This window comes from Garra rufa, chromosome 25 (assembly GCF_049309525.1).
Source record: "Garra rufa chromosome 25, GarRuf1.0, whole genome shotgun sequence".
Lineage (NCBI taxonomy): Eukaryota > Metazoa > Chordata > Actinopteri > Cypriniformes > Cyprinidae > Garra > Garra rufa.
This window is the reverse complement of record NC_133385.1, coordinates 6,802,087-6,818,211: the sequence shown is the minus strand read 5'-3', so window position 1 is coordinate 6,818,211 and position 16,125 is coordinate 6,802,087. Positions and strand designations below refer to the sequence as shown.

The 16,125-nt window shown below is 31.1% G+C and overlaps 1 protein-coding gene across 1 annotated transcript in view; it reads left to right on the top strand.

Annotated features, from left to right (window-relative positions):
• Nucleotides 1-15,694, top strand: part of neo1b (neogenin 1b) — an 85,683-nt gene extending 69,989 nt beyond the window's left edge. The window contains exons 14-22 of the mRNA XM_073831542.1: nt 1,034-1,172; nt 3,273-3,380; nt 8,944-9,138; nt 9,221-9,253; nt 11,941-12,000; nt 12,087-12,225; nt 13,571-13,779; nt 13,868-13,960; nt 15,528-15,694. Coding sequence (XP_073687643.1) covers nt 1,034-1,172; nt 3,273-3,380; nt 8,944-9,138; nt 9,221-9,253; nt 11,941-12,000; nt 12,087-12,225; nt 13,571-13,779; nt 13,868-13,960; nt 15,528-15,694 — 1,143 coding nt within the window. The remainder of the gene's footprint in view (nt 1-1,033; nt 1,173-3,272; nt 3,381-8,943; nt 9,139-9,220; nt 9,254-11,940; nt 12,001-12,086; nt 12,226-13,570; nt 13,780-13,867; nt 13,961-15,527) is intronic.
• Nucleotides 15,695-16,125: the final 431 nt, after the last annotated feature.

Genomic DNA, 16,125 nt, shown 5'->3' with positions numbered 1-16,125 from the left:
TCTTAAAATATATTAATTATAACAACAATAATAATAGTGACAACAGTAACTACAGTTGTTGTTATTATTATTAAATACTATTATAATAATTAGTTCAAAATTGCTTAAATTCACTTAAATGAATGTTCAGAAGAGGACTGTAGTGGGTAACTAGAAATAAGTACAAATATTTTGAATAATAATAATTATTATTATTATTAAATACTATTATATAATAGTGTATATAGTATTATACTATTAGTGTTATTATTAATAATATATTATATTTTTATTTTACTATTTTACAGTAAAATATCATACATATCTTTTATATTATATTTTATAATAATACTGATAACAGTAACTACAGTTGTTATTATTGTTAAATACTATTATAATAGTTATTTTTAAATATGCATTTAAATATTAATGTTATAATATATTATTCTATATTATTATTATTATTTACTATTTTACAAAAAAATTGTATTATTGCAATTGTACTTACATGTCTTTTAATAATATATTTTATAATAATAATAATAATAGTGATAACAGTAACTACAATTGTTCTTGTTTTTGTTAATATTATTATTATTATTATTATTAAATACTATTATGATATTTAGTTCAAAACTGCTTAAATTCACTTGAACGGATGAATTTCAATTGCTTGGAATAAAATAAGCGTTAATCAAAATAAAATGGAAAAAAACGTGCAAAGAGAACATTTTTAATGTTAATTTAATTTGAAATAATTGATATTACATTTTTAAAAAATGATATCGACATAAAAAAAATTACAAGAACATTACAAAAAATGTAAGGGAAAATTAAAAAAATCAAAAATATTAGTCAAATCTATAATGGTAGGTAAAATATTCAAAAAAAATTCAGTTCACTATGTAGTGTGTTTTATATTTTCTGTGCATTGAGCGCCCTCTAGTGTTCACTCTGTCAGAGTGCATTAGAAATACTTGCATACTACATAGTATATACTATATATTTTTTAAATAGTCATATTAAAGTGTTTGTCTGTTGCTTGTTTTGTCAGATGGCAAACACCACGTCTCTGTTCCATACGGTAACGGCCCTGAAGCCCAACACGCTTTATGAGTTCTCCGTTATGGTGACTAAGAGTCGCAGGAGCAGTACATGGAGTATGACGGCCCAGGGAACCACTTTTGAGTCCAGTAAGATCAAACACACAACCATACACCATTTTACGATTTGTGTTTGCTTTATGCTTTATTTGCTTTATTTTTCTTCTGTTAGTGACCTACCTTTTTGAAAAGTACGTTTTTTTTTTTTTATGAAGACTTTTCTGCTCACCAAGCCTGCATTTATTTGATTTAAAGTGCAGTAAAATTTTGAAATATTTTTTACTATTTACAATATCTGCTTTCTATTTGAATACATTTAAAAATGTAGTTTGTTCCTGTGATCAAAGCTGAATTTTCAGCTTCATTACTCCAGTCTTCAGTGTCACATGATCCTTCAGAAATCATTCTAATATGCTGATCTGCTGTTCAAGAAACATTTATTTAAATTATTATCAATAGTTAAAACAGTTGAGTACATTTTTTTCAGGATTCTTTGAAGAATAGAAAGATCCAAAGATCAGCATTTGTAATTTTAATTTTTAGGGGGGACAGAAATTATAGAAGTTAATACTTTTATTAAGCTTTAAATGATGATAAAGACATTTATAATGTTACAAAAGATTTCTATTTCAGATAAATGCTGTTCTTCTAAACTTTCTAGTCATTAAAAAAAGCCGTTTTCAACAATAATAATAATAATAAATGTTTTTTGAGCAGCAAATCAGAATATCAGAATGATTTCTGAAGGATTGTGTGACACTGAAGACTGGAGTAATGATGCTGAAAATTCAGCTTTGAAATCACAAGAATAGATAACTTTGTAAAATACATTCAAAAAATAAGCAGTTATTTTAAATAGTAAAAATATTTAAAATTTTGACTGTTTTTGCTGTACTTTGGATCAAATAAATGCAGGCTTGATGTGCAGAAGAGACTTATTTACAAAAAAAAAACATTAAAAATCGGTTCTATACTGTTCAAAAACTGTATGTTTTCATTTAATGTAATCATTTTTTATTGTTGTCATTATTTGTTTAATTATGTACATTAAATGTCTAGCTTTACATACATAAACCAGCTTTTACACTCAGGTTCCCAATTATGTTATGACTATTGCAAGAGCATTTTGTTATGTAATATATGCTTCATAATGTATTAGAATTTGGGTTTTCATCATAACCTGCACACAATATTTTTGTTGTTTGTAATATCAAAACTTCAGGCATAAAGTACATAAAATTTAAAACACAGATGTTTAGTTTGAGGATGCATGCAAAATGAGTGCATATTTAGTTGATGTCAGTTGATATCAAAATGCTAATTATTTTACCAAAATAAGAGGGATCATACAAAATGCATGTTATTGTTTTAATACTGACCTGAACCAGATATTTCAAGATATTTAAGAGAAAATAATAGTTAAATTGATCAAAAATGACCCTGTTTAGTGATAGTTGTTCTTGAGTCCCTTGTTTGTCCTGAACAGTTCAACTGCCTGCTGTTCTTCAGAAAAATACCACAAATTCTTTGGTTTTTCAGCATTTTTGTGTATTTGAACCCTTTTCACTGATGACTGTATGATTTTGAGATCTTTTCACACTGAGGACAACTGAGGGACTCATATGCAACTATTACAGAAGGTTCAAACGCTCACTGATGCTCCAGAAGGAAAAACAATGCATTAAGAGCCAGGGGTGAAAACTTTGAACTTATTTTGTCTTCTGGGAAACATGTAAGTATCTTCTATAGCTTCTGAAGGGCGGTATTAAATGAAAAAAGATGGTGTTTAGGCAAAATAAGAAAAATGTAGATATCTCCATTCTGTTCAAAAGTTTTCACCCCCAGCTTTAAATGCTTCATTTTTCCTTCTGGAGCATCAGTGAGTGTTCAGGTCAGTACTAAATAAACAATTACATGCATTTTGTATAATCCCTCTTATTTTGGTCAAATAATTAACATTTTGCAGATTCTGAAAGGGGGGGCGTAAACTTTTGACCTCAACTGTATATGTATTTTGTATATATATTTAGTAAAATTAATAATAATAAACGATAAATAGAAAGAAAAGCGTCTTATTTGCATTTTTAACTTTATTTTTGGACAGATTGCCTTGACAAAGCTTCTAGTAATTATCTTTAACACTATTTGCTTGTATTCTCTCTTTCTAATGTGGTTTGTTGTGGTTTGTAGTACCCAGCTCTGCTCCTAAAGATGTGACAGTGATTAGTAAAGAGGGAAATCCACGAATCATCAACATCAACTGGCAGCCTCCGACCGAAGCCAACGGCAAAATCACAGGTACATGAAGAACAAATCCTGGTCATATTACACCACAATATGTGGACCACAAAACCAATCTTAAACGGTACATTTTTTATATTGAGATTTATACATCATCTGAAAGTGAATATTGGATCGGAACTAGATAAACTAGTTTGTCAAGACAAACATTAAGTTGGCTTGAGAAAGTCTAGCTTGAATGTTTAAAACAGCTGTAAAAGCTTAAAGTTTTGAACTTTCTATAGATGGATTAGATGATTAACATATTGCAAGCATGATTCTAACATTTTTCTAGCATGTTTAGTATGTTTCCAGCATGATTAGCAAGTTACTAGCATGATAAGCAAGTTACTAGCATGTCATTAGCAAGTTTTTAACATGTTTCTAGCATGATTAGAAAGTTGTTAACATGTTGCTAGCATGTTTCTAGCATAATTAACATGTTACTTGCATTATTAGCATGCCATTAGCAAGTTGCTAACATGTTTCTAGCATGATTAGCAAGTTACTAGCATGTCATTAGCAAGTTTTAAAGTGTTTCTAGCATGATTAACAAGTTGTTAGCATGTTTCTAGCATGTTTCTAGCATGATTAACATGTTGCTTGCATTATTTGCATGTCATTAGCAAGTTGCTAACATGTTTCTAGCATTATTAGCATGTTAGTAGCATGTTTCTAGCATGATTAGCATGTCATTAGCAAGTTTTTAACGTGTTTCTAGCATGATTAGCAAGTTGTTAACATGTTGCTAACATGTTTCTAGCATAATTAACGTTACTTGCATTATTAGCATGCCATTAGCAAGTTGCTAACATGTTTCTAGCATTATTAACGTGTTAGTAGCATGTTTCTAGCATGATTAGCAAGTTACTAGCATGTCATTAGCAAGTTTTTAACGTGTTTCTAGCATGATTAGCAAGTTGTTAACATGTTGCTAGCATGTTTCTAGCATAATTAACATGTTACTTCCATTATTAGCATGCCATTAGCAAGTTGCTAACATGTTTCTAGCATTATTAGCGTGTTAGTAGCATGTTTCTAGCATGATTAGCAAGTTACTGGCATGTCATTAGCAAGTTTTTAACATGTTTCTAGCATGATTAACAAGTTGTTAACATGTTGCTAGCATGTTTCTAGCATAATTAACATGTTAACTTGCATTATTAGCATGCCATTAGTAAGTTGCTAACATGTTTCTAGCATTATTAGCATGCCATTAGCAAGTTGCTAGCATGATTAGCAAGTTACTAGCATGTCATTAGCATGTCTCTAGCATGATTAGCAAGTTGCTAACATGTTTCTAGCATTATTAGCAAGTTGCTAGCACATTTCTAACATGTTTCTATCATGGTTAGGAAGTTGCTAGCATGTTCCAACATGATTATCAAGTTGCTAGCATCTTTTCAGCATGTTTCTAGCATGATTAGCAAGTTACTAGCATGTTCCTAGTACGATTAGAAGGTTGCTAGCATGTTTCTAGCCTGACTAGCAAGTTGCTAGCATGTTTCTAGCATGATTAGCAAAGCTGTTACCATGTTTTTTTATCATGATTAACCAGTTGTTAGCATGTTGTTAACATGTTTCTGTCATGATTAACAAGTTGCCAGTATCTTGCTAACATGTTATTTGCATGATTATGAAATTGCTAGCATGTTGCTAACATGTTTCTATCATTAATAGTAAGTTGTTAGGATGTTCCAACATGATTATCAAGTTGTTAGCATGTTTCCAGCATGTTTAGCAAGCTGTTAGTATATGTTGCTAACATGTTTCTGTCATGATTACCAAGTTGCTAACATGTTGCTAGCATTATTAGTAAGTTGCTAGCATGTTCCAACATGATTAGCAAGTTGCTAGCATGTTTCCAGCATGATTAGCAAGCTGTTAGTATGTTGCTAACATGTTTCTAGCATGATTAGCTAGTTACTAGCATGATTGTAGTTGCTAGGCTAGGCTAGATAGATAAATAGATGATAAATATTAGATCGAATGGACGTTTGAATGGATTAGAAATATAGAAGGGAAGCTTGATTGAGTCTCAAGGGATTGTGGCAGTTTAAATTTGAATTTTGACAGTTGGAGTTTGAATAGTGTTGATCATTTGAACATTCGTCAATGTAAGTCTATGGGATTTTTTATGATTTTTAATCTTCAATTTTATGAAAACTGTAAGTCGGATCAGTCTGAAAAGATAGAGCACACTAAGTGAGATCAGTCTGTAGATCTGGGCTGAGTTTGGTGCTTCTAGCTTGAAAGCTCTAGGAGGAGTAGCGTTCAGAAGTCTAGTAGTCTAAGAATAATAATATTAAGCGTAAGTAGCAGATCAGTTGGTTAGCTTTCTTAAGCCAAACTAATAAATAAGCTTTGTGGTTTGTGAGGACAGTATTTGGCTGAGATACAACTATTTGAAAATCTAAGGGTGCGAAAAATCGAAATATTGAGAAAATCGCCTTTAAAGTCCAAATGTAGTTCTTAGCGATGCATATTACTAATCAAAAATGATGTTTGGATATATTTATGGTAGGAAATCTACAAAATATCTTCATGGAACATGATCTTTACTTAAAGGAACACTCCACTTTTTTTTGGAAATAGGCTCATTCTCCAACTCCCCCCGAGTTAATAAGTTGATTTTACCGTTTTGAAATCCATTCAGCCGTTCTCCTGTTCTGGCGATATCACTTTTAGCATAGCTTAGCATAGATCATTGAATCCTATTAGACCAATAGCATCACGTTCAAAAATGACCAACGAGTTTCGATATTTGTCCTATTTAAAACTTGACTCTTCTGTAGTTATATCGTGTACTAATGTAAAGCTGTGATTTTCTAGGCTGATAAGATTAGGAACTACACTTCCATTCTGGTGTAATAGTCAAGGAAGTTTGCTGCCGTAATAAGGACGCAGCAGGCGCAGTAATATCACGCAACGGCTGAAATTATGCCGCGTTCCAGAAAACCTGTAACTCGTGTTTTTCCGACCTTCTACCAGTGAAAGTGCACTGGAACGCAGTGTTGTTTTCGTCAACGATGACGATGACGAAATCATTTCGTTGACGCCACTTTTTTTCATGACGATAACGAGACGATGACGAGATAAAAATGGCTCGTTGATGACTAAAACATGACGAGACGTGTGTGAGTTTTCGTTGACGAGACGAGAATAGACGAAAATGTTAGTGGCATGGCAAGCCGTTTTAGCATTCCATCCTTGTTTGTCTTTTATATTCTAAAACATACCTTCATTATTGTAATTATTGGTGAAAATAGTCGATCCGGAAGCTCACATTGTGTTGAACTATATATATATATAGATCTGCTATTTTCAGAACTTATAAGTGACACTACCCAACAGCAAAATACTTACTGACCTACATTAATTTGTTAAAAGACTACCTTTTTTTCCCTTTTTTTGACTAAAACTAGACTAAAACCTTTTTGACTTTTCGTCGACTAAAACTAGACTAAAACCTTTTTGACTTTTCGTCGACTAAAATTGGACTAAAACTATCACATATAGAAGTGACTAAAATTTGACTAAAACTAAGAAGCATTTTAGTCCAAAAGACAAAGACTAAGACTAAATCTAAGATGGTTGTCAAAAACAACACTGCTGGAACGGCAGTCAAACCCGTGACTTCCCACTCGTGAACCCGTACTAGATCGATGGACTCCCAATTACGAGTTCTGACGTAACATAGCCCGCGAAACAACAAAGTCAGCCCTAATGCGTGTGGTGTTTATGCAAGTGGCACACGGTGGAAAAATAGAGCTTAGGACAATATAACGTTGCAATCAAATTAATAATAATATAAAAATAATAGTAATTCATAAATGTGCCCAGGCAGTTTGGCGTGACTTGCCTGGAACGCTACAAAGTCGTAAGTCGTGGTTTGAAGTGGTGATTTATATGGCTGGTCCGAATACCATGTTTTGAGCTTCGAAGCTTCGGTAGTAATCAACATCGAATATTCGAAGCTTCGGTGGGAGGGGCTGAACATATTCTTCTCTCTATAATAAAGGCAGGAATCTCTGTATGTCTTTCTGTTTGCACTTTTATTGTCGAGAACAGTTCATCCAAACAATTTTTGCTGTGGACCCAAGGGAGTGCAGTGTTGCATTTTGGTGCAATATGGACACAACACGTTCAGAATTAATAAATTGTAATAGAACATTGCTAGTTGGATGCGGCGCGCATCACGCAGGCAGAGCTTATGCTTCATATTCGAATAATCGAATATTCTGGTCCAGCCCTAGTGATTTACCAGTTAAAAAACCTGCCTGGAACGCAGCATTAGTTCCCAGCTAGGTTAGCATTTGCACATGTGCTGCGTGATATTACTCCGCCTGCTTCGGCCATGTTACGGCAGCAAACTTCCTTGACTATTCCACCGGAATGGGAGTGTAGTTCCTAATCTTATCAGCCTAGAAAATCGCAGCTTTACATTAGTACACGATATAACTGCAGAAGAGTCAAGTTTTAAATAGGACAAATATCGAAACTTGTTGGTCATTTTTGAACGCGATGCTATTGGTCTAATAGGATTCAATGATCTATGCTAAGCTATGCTAAAAGTGATATCGCCAGAACAGGAGAACGGCTGTTAACGTTACTTGCATTATTAGTATGCCATTAGCAAGTTGCTAACATGTTTCTAGCATTATTAAAGTGTTAGTAGCATGTTTCTAGCATGATTAGCAAGTTACTGGCATGTCATTAGCAAGTTTTTAACATGTTTCTAGCATGATTAGCAAGTTGTTAACATGTTTCTAGCATAATTAACATGTTACTTGCATTATTAGCATGCCATTAGCAAGTTGCTAGCATGATTAGCAAGTTACTAGCATGTCATTAGCATGTCTCTAGCATGATTAGCAAGTTGCTAACATGTTTCTAGCATTATTAGCAAGTTGCTAGCACATTTCTAACGTTTCTATCATGATTAGGAAGTTGCTAGCATGTTCCAACATGATTATCAAGTTGCTAGCATCTTTTCAGCATGTTTCTAGCATGATTAGCAAGTTACTAGCATGTTCCTAGTACGATTAGATGGTTGCTAGCATGTTTCTAGCCTGACTAGCAAGTTGCTAGCATGTTTCTAGCATGATTAGCAAAGCTGTTAGCATGTTTTTTATCATGATTAACATGTTGTTAACATGTTTCTGTCATGATTAACAAGTTGCCAGTATCTTGCTAACATGTTATTTGCATGATTATCAAATTGCTAGCAGTGCAATTTTGAATGGATTTCAAAACGGTAAAACTCAACTTATTAACTCGGGGGGAGTTGGAGAATGAGCCTATTTCCAAAAAAAAGTGGAGTGTTCCTTTAATATCCTAATGTATTTTTGGCTATTGCTACAAATACCCCCGTGCTACTTCAGACTGGTTTTGAGGTCCAGGGTCACAGATATGCTTGAAGAGAATGCTTTTGCATTGTGATGTTATTTGCATGACAGTGAAACAAACTTAAGCCTGACATTGATCTGATTTACATTCTAAACCTGCTGATCGCAGGATTTCCATTAGCAGTCGTGCATCCAAACAGAAAAGCAGTTTCACAGATCTCTGTGTCCCTCAGGGTACATCATCTACTACGGCACGGATGTGAACGCTGAGGTCCACGATTGGGTGGTTGAGCCCGTGGTGGGAAACAGACTGACCCATCAGATTCAGGGCCTGACGCTGGACACCGCATACTACTTCAAGATCCAGGCCAGAAACTCCAAAGGCATGGGGCCCATGTCAGACGCGGTGCAGTTCCGCACCCCCAAAGGTACAACCTCGAGCTCATTTAGTCTCGCCTGTTAAACATCTACTTGTGCTCATTTATTTATTCTGTTTGTCTTTATTTCCAGCTGAACCATCGGACAAAATGTCAAGCGATCAAGGTAATTAAACATGTTCATAATGCAGAAGGAAATTACATTTAGTCATTTTGCAGACGCTTTTGTCCAAAGCGACTTACAAATGAAGACAATGGAGGCAATCAAAATCAACAAAAGAGCTCAATTAAATGGTCATGCAACATTAACTTTTAAATGCATTCATAATTTTGACTAATTATGTCCATTTATTATACAGATTATACAGACTGATTTATGATATTATACATAATGTTCATACTTAATGACGTTTAATATACTTATTATTCATTCATGATGAAATATTTTGATATTATATATGTGACCCTGGACCACAAAACCAGTCATAAGGTTAAATTTTACAAAACTGAGATGTATGCATCATATGAAAGCTCAATAAATAAGCTTTCTATTGATGTATGGTTTGTTAGGATAGGACAATATTTGGCCGAAAATCTGGAATCTGAGGGGGCAAAACAATCAAATACTGAGAAAATCACCTTTAAAGTTGTCCAAATTAGGTTCTTAACAATGCATATTACTAATCAAAAATTACATTTTGATATATTTATAGTAGGAATTTTACAAAAAAACTTCAAAACTAAATATATTTTAAGTATTTATATAATTTATATACAACATACATTTTTCTAAATATATTCAATTAAATTGTTTACATATTTATTTTAATACGTTTCATATATAGAATCTATGAACAAATTGTGTTTATATTAAGTAAAATGTATATTAAATTAAATAATAAAATATTTATAAACTATGATATATAAAATAAATGTATTCAGTTAAATTTATTTAAATTTCAAAATTGAAATTTATTTAAATTAAATGTATTTTTTTATTAAAAATAAAATAAAATTTATTAAATTTATTTAATTTTCAAGTAAAATATGTACATATATAAACTTAATTTAGTTTTATATAGTTATAAATTTATATAATTACATAAAAAGTGTGTGTGTATATATATATATATATATATATATATATATATATATATATATATATATAATTACATAATTTATTATGTACAACAACGTACATCATTTCTGTAAATATATTAAATTATATTTATATATTTATTTTAATAAGTTACATATAGAATCTGATCATCTATTTATTTATATTAAATACAATTTCTATTTCTATTATATATATATATATATATATATATATTAGGGCTGTCAAAATTAACGCGTTAATCGCGCGTTAACGCAAATTCATTTTAACGGCACTAATTTTATTAACGCGCGATTAACGCAGCGCGCATTTCTGTTTGACCCACTACCTAGCCCATAGTTAAAGAAATGGATGCAGTGCTGCCAACCTAGCGAAAAGTGTCTAGCAACAATACATAAACACATAATTGGACAAACCCAATATAGTTTCTGAGGCTCTTCGGTTTTGCTGAACGTGCGTGAGGTCTCCCAATGAATGCGCGCGCACCTCCCTCTCTTCATATCTGCGTCTGCTCTGTTCAGCGAGCGGCAGTGGAGCAGCGCTTTCGGTTAAAACAGATGTTATGTTCATTCCAGTGCTTGAAGTGGGCCGGTACGCAGGTACTTCTGTATTTTATCCTTTTGCGTACACCGGCACTTCTGCCATATTTAATGAATGCAAGCGGAGTCGGGCTACGTTAGGATTGTTGCTGTGGGGTTGATGCGTAAAGCCACATACGAGTATGCACGCGAAAACGGCGTATTAAATGCACGTCAAACACATGCATAATTGCATATCATATGTACGCCAAAGTTAATTTCAGCTTGTTAATAGCACGCCAAATAGAAACAGAAAGTCGTGCTAGTGCGCATTTGCATGAGACCAGGCTCTCCAATCAGTACATTATAACCAAAACAATACATTAAAACATAAAAGAAGCAGGTTTTTGGGATCACATAACTTTAAATGGCTAAACACCTAAAAAGTCAAAGGATCCTGAAGGCATTCAAACAGGAAGTTAAAAACAACGATAATAATGCAGGGAATAGTGACTTATGTCCAGATGCCGGTAAATGATTCTTTTCAGTGATTGAATCATGATCATAATTCAGGATTTTTTTTTCAGTTATTATTTCATATTACTTTGGTTGTCTGATAACAGAAATATTACATCAAAACAATGGAAACAGTTTTGTTGAGAACTTGGCTGCATCAAATGACAGTATGTGGGCACCTAGAGGCAAACAAATGTAATAATAAACGTAGATTTTGCATGTTCAGAAGAAGTGAGCTGCCCTGTCCTGCAAATAATGTAAACAGGCTTGTGTAAGTAAATTGCTCAGTGCAAAGAAAGAGAAGTAATGGGAACCTGGTGTTTCTATGTTCTTTTTTTCATGTGTCTAATAGACATGAACAAGTTATTTGAAAAACATCTATGACATTTGAAACAAGTTAGTCTAGTCAAGTATGGTTTCACTGATAATAAGCACATATTTGCTTAAAGCATCCATGCCAATGTTGATTAGAGTATTAAAAACTTTAAAAAGTGTTAATTTAAGGTACATTTAGAACAGATAAAAATGTGCGATTAATCGCGAGTTAACTCAAGACAACCATGCGATTAATCGCGATTAAAAATTTTAATCGATTGACAGCCCTAATATATATATATATATATATATATAGAATATGATATATAAAATATAAAATAAATATATTCAGTTTAATGAAGTTCACTTATGTCTTGTTGTCTGTAGGGCTACAAGTCAAACCCGGTCACCCAACTCTACCGGAGCACGGGATTGGATCCAACATGGGTAGGCAAGATGCTCTCTTAAAGACAGACACATGGTTTCGTAAAGACCTGCGCTGAAGTAATGTTGTCTCTCTCTCTCTGTGTCAGATAAACCAGGCATCACGGGCAGCCAGGAGAATCATATTCTGGTGATTGTGGTGATTGTGTCTGTTGGCGTGTTCACCATCATCGCTGTGGTCGTGGGAGCCGTCCTGTGCACACGCCGCTCTAACTCCCACCAGAAAAAGTGTGTTCCTCACTCTTCATATTCTACTCTCTCTTAGATTTTTACATTAACAATGTAATCTATGTTCTGTTTATTACATACACACTATATAATATTTGTTAAATATAAAAAAATTAAATATTCAATAACTATTTAATTATAAAAATAAATAAATACAAATATATATTTAAAATATTATATTTTAAAATATTTTTTTATTACATGTATACTATATAATATAAAAAAATGAAATTCAAATTATTTAAAAAAAAATATATATATAAAAAAATATATATATATAAAATTTTTAAAAATGTATACATAAGTAATTGTTTTAAAGGAAACGTGCAGCCTGCATAGTATACAATATTTAAAAAAAATATAAACAGATATATATATAATATTAAATATTAATAATATAAAATATTCACTTAATAAAAAAAAAATTTACTTGTGTTTTTTTTTTTTCTTACGTAAAAATGAAATAAAATGTTTAGGATTCAGGTGTAGTTGCAACTGGTAATTAATTCTGATTAATCCACTGAAAATTCTGATTAATCTGATTAAAAATGTTAATCATTTGACAGCCCTAATACTATTTATAAATAAATATTTACATGTGGGTTTTTTATTACATGCATACTATATAATATTTGTTAAATATTTAAAAAATAAAATAATTAAAAAAATAAATAAATATTGGTTTTAGAGGAATCATGCAGCCTGAATATTTGTAAAATATAAATAAAATATATTAATATTATTTTAACACTATAATATAACAGTGTTAAATATTCAAGTAATATAAATATTTAAAATAAATATTTACTTAAAAAAATATATTTATTTTTTTATTACATGCATACTATATAATATTTGTTAAATAAAACATAAATGTATAATATATAATAATAATAAAAATATATATGCATACTGTATAATATTTGTTGCAGGAAATGTGCAGTCTGCATAGTATACAATATTTGTAAAATATAAAAAATATATTATTTTAATACTATAATATAATAATATTAAATATTCAAGTAATTTAAAAAACAAACCTTTGCTTGTGTTTTTTATTACATGTACACCATATAATATTAGTTAAATATAAAAAAAATAAACATTCTAATAATTAGAAAAAATAAATACATAAATATAGATAAATTAAATTAAATATTCAAATAATTATAAAGAATAAATAAATAAATATTGTTTTTACAGGAAACAGCCTGCATAGTATACAATATTTGTTAAATATATATTAATGTTATTTTAATACTATAATATAATAATATTAAATATTCAAGTAATATATATATATATATATATATATATTTTTTTTTTTTTTTTTTTTTTTTTTCAGGAAACGTGCGGCCTGTAAGACCAGCACTGGTTCCCACAAATACAAGAGCTCATCTAAAGACCTGAAACCCCCTGATCTCTGGATCCATCACGAGCGTCTGGAGCTCAAACCCATGGACAAATCACCCGACCCCAACCCGGTCATGACGGAGACGCCCATCCCACGAACCGCCGAGGGCACAGCCGCTGAGCCCAGCCACCAGAGACGGGGTAAGAGCCGAGCGCCAGCTTCACCTAAACCTAAGCCAGCATCCAGGACTGAGTGGCTTTTTCTAAATGCATTTGTGCATGTGTTCAGGTCATGAGGTGGAGGAGAGCGTGTCCACTGTGGCCGGTCGGAGGGGAGTGAGACCCAAAATGATGATGCCTTTTGACTCTCAACCTCCCCAGCGTAAGTTACCAGCTTTTCTTACAAAGAAAAATGGCACATCATTGATTGTCCCATGCCATCTCAGCCTGTCCTGTGCTTTTCATGTTGTGCTGTTTGAAACGCACTGTTCGTCTTTATTATTTATTTGCATATTGTCCTTCCTAGTCAAAGCAGTTCCATAATGCATTAGAAATTATTAGGAATATATATGATATATAAAATAAATATGTTTTATGAAATTAAGTTTAGAATTGGAATTTATTTGATTTCAATTGAATTAATTAAACATATTTAAATTCATTTTAAATTAAGTAAAATATGTACATGTATAAGCTTCATTTAATTTTATATATTTAGAATTTTATATAATCAAATTAAAAAAATTATATAAAATTATACAACGTGTATATTGAATACTTTTTAAATATATGTTAAATATTTATACAATTTATATTCAACAAAATTTGTTTAAAATATATTAAATGAAATTATATTTATATATTTATTTTAATAAGTTGCAAATATAGAATATGTGAAAAATAAATTTTTATATATATATATATATATATATATATATATATATATATATATATATATATATAATAAATATATTCAGGTAAATTAAGTGTTTTTTCATTTTATTTGTATTTTATGTATGTATTTATATGCACTTATAATCATTAATAAAACAGTAGCAAAATAAACTTTACCTCAATTCAGAAAAAACATATATGTATATTTAAATCTTTAAAATAAATATATAAGATATAAACATTTAAATAAATGAATTATTAAATTTACTTATTTTATTTTATTTATACTTGTATTTGTTTTTATATATATTTATTTTTATTTCATTTTTATATATTCAAAACAATATTTCTAAGAAAATTCACATTTGTATTTTGTTTATATTATATATTTATATGTATACTTTTATTTTTGTATTTATTTTTGTTTCATTTTAAATATTCAAAACAATATTTCTAAAGTTTTTATTTTATTTTATTATTAGGTTTTTATATATTTATTTTTATTTATAACTATAATTGTAATGTAGTAAAATGACAACTACAACATAATTTTAAGATATACAACATTTTAATACATTAAAATAATACATTTACTTGAAAAAAGTCAAATGTTTTTAGAACACATAAACAGAAAACTGGGAAGAGATGTGAGTGTTTTTCTTTAAAAAACATAATTTAATATATTTATGTGCACTATAGTGGTTCATTATAAAAACATTTTACTTTTTAAGTTCTTTTTTTAAATTAATTATATGTTTTCACTATAATTTAACTACTATTTTATTTTGGATTTATCATTTTATTTTCCAAACTAATTTTAATGTAGTAAAATCAAGCCTACAACTATTTGCAACTATCGCTGTCAATGTAGAGCATTCCAAATCACTCTAATGAGGCTGTGTTCCATTTAGAATGCTGCCTTAGTAGGGATGCTGTCTATGTAGGCATTAGTCAGCAGTTTTGGAACAGATGTGTTGTTGTGCTGTGTTGTCATGGTAACCTCACTCTGCATGTGTGTGTGTGTGTGTGTGTGTGTGTGTGTGTGTGTGTCTCAGCTGTGATTAGCGCTCACCCCATCCATTCCCTCGATCACCTTCATCACCATCATCATCACTATCACCTCCCGCCGCGCGGCTACCTTCATCACCAGATCAGCCTGAGAGCGCCTGCCACCCCCAGCACATTCTCAGACAGGCCTCCGTCTGCAGGTGAGCCCTGCTGATCCCTGATAGTAATACCGTGGTACTTTAATATGTCCATATGGTATTTACACGCTTCTCCAGGGTACTTCAAAGGATACCATAGTACATTAAATAAACGTATTACTCGGGTTCTTTGGACGTGGCACCATGCTTTCTGTGAGTAATGGATCTACTTCAAAGAGCTTTGAGAATAGTTAACAGTTATCTTGAAATATTAAAAAGGGTGATTCAAGCTTATGGATCATCTGAGCTGGGAACTAAAAGCCCATCAAGCAAGTTTTGAACTTTCAACTGCCATGGGTCACTTAAATCTAACAAAGCAATAATAAGTACTGATCATATCATTTAAAAATACATTTATTTTTTAAGTGAAAAATGTGTAATATAAATACAAGCATACAAAATATTATTTTAAAAAAAATACATATTAAATTATCTATCTATATATGTG